This window comes from Octopus bimaculoides, chromosome 10, assembly GCF_001194135.2.
Source record: "Octopus bimaculoides isolate UCB-OBI-ISO-001 chromosome 10, ASM119413v2, whole genome shotgun sequence".
Classification (NCBI taxonomy): domain Eukaryota; kingdom Metazoa; phylum Mollusca; class Cephalopoda; order Octopoda; family Octopodidae; genus Octopus; species Octopus bimaculoides.
In genome coordinates, this window is record NC_068990.1 from 17,168,507 (window position 1) to 17,172,301 (window position 3,795).

Below are 3,795 nucleotides of genomic sequence, written 5' to 3' on the forward strand. Positions count from 1 at the left end.
TAGAAGGTTGTAGAAACCCGTTGATTGGGCTGATTTGGTACGGGGCCGGAGACATTAAACTTGATTTGTCGTCCCCCACATCCTGTTTAACAGAAACTCCTTTACTAATATTGTTAAATGAGTTTTTGAAAATTGTAGGTGGGTGGCAGGATCCTACATTAATATTACAGGTAAATTTAGGGCGGCGAGCTGGCAAAATCGTTAGCCCGCCAGGAAAAATGTTCAGCGGTATTTCGTCCGTCTGCACATTCTGAGTTCAAATTCTGTCGAGGTCGATTATGCCTTTCATTCTTTCGGGGTCAACAAAATTAGTACCAGTTGAGCAATAGAGTGGATGTAACCGACTGAGCCCCTGCCCCCGAAATTACTGATCTTGTGCCAAAATTTGAAATCAGTATTACATATGACTTTAGGGTAGCCAGCTGGCAGAATCGTTAGCACGCCGGACATGATGCTTTGCGGCATTTCTTCCGTCTTTACGCTCTGTGTTTAAATTCCACCGAGGCCGACTTTACCTTTCATCCTTTCAGGGCCAAGAAAATAAGTACTAACTGAACAGTGGGATTGATGTAATCCACTTGCTCACTCAAATGAAATTGCTGGCCTTGTGCCAAAATCTGAAATCAGTGTTGCATATAACTTTGTCGATAGGTTTATATATTTATGCTTGCTGCAATAGTTAGTCTTAAATCTAAATTACTGATAGCATTGACAAGGTACTGATCCACTTAAAGTATGACGACTAACGTATGTAAATTACAGCCAACCCATCAGCTCTCAATACGATAATGTCTGCTGTGATAAATTTCCTCTCTACTGTATCATATAAGACAAGGCATAAATAATAGCTGTTACATATTTTTCTTTATTGTAGTAAATTCGACAAACAGCTGTTTCCAGTGGTCATTATAGGTTGGTTATTAATAGGTTTACTCATTCGGCCAATTGATCTGTTGAGGAAAATTGCACGACCTAAAAAGATTAATGCTACTTTCGTCTGTCATTTCAGGTTAGAACCAAGCAGAGCACCGAAGAAACGGTAGAGGTATTTAGTGTTCTGCTTGATTCTAACTTGAAATGTATCTGACGAAAGTTGCATTAATTTTCTAGGTCGTTCAACTTTTCTCAACTGATTGAATAAACCTATCAATAACCAACCTATAATAACTACTGGAAACAGCTGTAATGCGAATTTACTACAATAAAGAAAAATATGTAATGGCTATTATTTATGCCTTGTCTTGTATATCACTCTGTAAAAGCCAGTAGAACTGGAACACAACCATGGATTTACAATACAGAATGGTGACGAAGTATAACCTCGGATCCTGCCACAAGATAATGCGAAATTCTTCACTAATCTAAACAATATTGTTAGCCTGGTGCACTAACAGAGAGCTTATAAAGTATTTTGCCCGAATTAATAATCCCTCACTAATAACTGTTATGTGTGTGTGCGTGCGTGTGCGTATGGTAAAAAGCTTGCCTCTCACCCACATGGTTCCGGGTTAAGTCCCACTGCGTGGCACCTTGGGCAAGTGCTTTCTACTATAGCTTCGGGCTGACTAAAGCCTTGAGTGGATTTTGGTAGACTGAAACTGAAAGAAGCTCATCGTATATATATATATATATATATATATATATATATATATACATATTTCTGTGTGTCTTTGTGTCTGTGTTCATCCCTTCTCCACCTCTTGACAACCGATGTTGGTGTGATTACGTCACCGTATTGTAGCGGTTCAACAAAAGAGACCGATAGAATAAGTACCAGGTTTTAAAATGTTAGTCGTAGGGTCGATTTGTTCGACAAAGAACCCTTCAAGGTGGCACCCCAACATGGCCGCAGTCAAATGACTGAAGCAAGTAAAAGATTTTCAAAAAATAAAAGAAATCCATGCATAGAAACATGGATTCGAGCTGGCAGACACGCAAGAGTGTCGGAAAAAAGAATGCCATAAAGTACTTTATCTGGCTCTTTACTGAGTTGAAATACCACCGGGATCGAATTCGTCTTTCATCTTTCGAAGTCGATAGAATAAAGTAACAGCTAAGTACTGTGTTCACATTCAGTGTTGCTGACCTTATACCTGAATCAGAATTATTGAATCTAAATATAGCCTAAAGCAACGTGCTGGCAGAATCGCTAGAGCGTCGGAGAAAATATCTTGCGTGTTTCTTCCGGCTCTTTAAGTTCTGAGTTCAAATTCTTCCGAGGTCAGCTTTGCCTTTCATCTTTACGGACTCGATAAATTGAAGAATCAGCGAAGTACTGGGGTTGATTTTATCGTTTAATACCCTCCCCTCAAAAATTACTGGCCCTTTACCTAAACCAGAAACAGCTATGAAAGCCTATGTCTCGGACCTTCCCACGGACGAAGAAGACTACCAACGTGTAATGGTATTTGCCTTTAAACCAGATTACACTTGAACCTGAAAATATAATAGATGAAAGAAAATATATAGGTGGCATGTCAAATTGCGAGAAGTAACAGCCAGATATGCTTCAAATCACACACTTAAAAGAAAGACTCTTTAGATCAGGGGTTCTCAAACATTTTCTTTCATCTATAAACCCCTTTGATAACTATTTAATTCTGGTGGACCCCATAGCCATTCAATGTTTAAAACTAGTATTATAGAAACTTCCTGCAAAATTTCTGTTTTGTTTTCCACATGTAAAATGCTATGTAAAATGCTAGAGAAAGAAACCTGACTGTTTCTTGCAATACATACCAATACATACATCTAAAACAAGATTTGTTCAGGAGCACTTCGAATACAACTGTGGATCTCTAATTTAATATTTTGTTGTGTGGACCCATAAAATTCTTATAGGGATCCCCAGGGACAATATGGACCGCAGTTGAGAACTACTGCTCTAGATAATTCTCTTACATATCCCAAAACAAAGGTTAAAGCCACGAACAGTTGTGTAGCATGGCTTACTACGCCCGCGGAAAGGTAAGAATAGGGGATAGGACAAAGGGTATGTTATACTTCGGTTATTGTTATTTCTTTCTAAATGTTACGCCCCTAAAGATTTTGCATTGAGAGCAACCACCGATATGGCAATGCTCCTCCACGTCACTGACCAGCAAAGGGAAGGCATTTAACGAAAGGTTTCTTCCGGTAGCTTTCACTTACGGCTAAACAGCAACAGCAGTGATTGTTCTTTCAGAGATTGGTCTATTTATATCAACAGACAAAGGATGAAAGAAAAAGTCGAGATCGAAAGAGTTTCCACTCAACAGAGCGCCGTAACAAATGTCGCTAGGGTATTTTGTCGGAGGTGCTAAGGATTCTGCCAGAAGGTGACAAAATTTTTGAATCATCAAATAAAACAAAAAAAAAAAACTTTTTCTAATTTTATATTCCGCAAAACAGTATAGAACTCAATTTCTTTCAGATGCAACTAATGAAAGTAACTTTTTAGTATAAACTAATGAAAAATTGTGTGTGCATGGCGTAGAATTCGGCTCAGTAGTGATTTGCTTTCGCTATTTGTTCCTTCAGCTTTCGCTTCTTCCTTATCGTCACCTTCGGTATTTTCTTCATTTTCGTTTACTGAACGTTTTCTTTTATTCTTTTTCGATTCCTTTGCAACAGTTCTTCGTTCGTCAGCTTTCGCTTCTTCCTTATCGTCACCTTCAGTGTTTACTTCTTCATTTTCGTTAACTGTATTAGTTCGTCTTGCTTCGTTTTTCCCTTCTTCACTATTGTCCCCTTCGATGTTTGCTTCTTCATTTTCGTTATCTGAACGCTTTCTTTTATACTTTTGCGATTCTTCTA

The 3,795-nt window shown here is 38.4% G+C and overlaps 1 protein-coding gene and 1 long non-coding RNA gene across 2 annotated transcripts in view; one reads left to right on the top strand and one right to left on the bottom strand.

Annotated features, from left to right (window-relative positions):
* LOC106877409 (uncharacterized) overlaps positions 1–3,795 on the top strand; it is a 29,145-nt gene that overhangs the window by 8,811 nt on the left and 16,539 nt on the right. The gene's annotated exons all lie outside the window — the stretch shown is intronic.
* The window catches only part of LOC128248877 (D-Ala2-deltorphins-like), an 11,893-nt gene continuing 11,456 nt past the window's right edge, over positions 3,359–3,795 (bottom strand). The window contains exon 4 of the mRNA XM_052971062.1: positions 3,359–3,651. Within this exon, the coding sequence (XP_052827022.1) occupies positions 3,446–3,651 (206 nt within the window). The 3' untranslated portion in view covers positions 3,359–3,445. The remainder of the gene's footprint in view (positions 3,652–3,795) is intronic.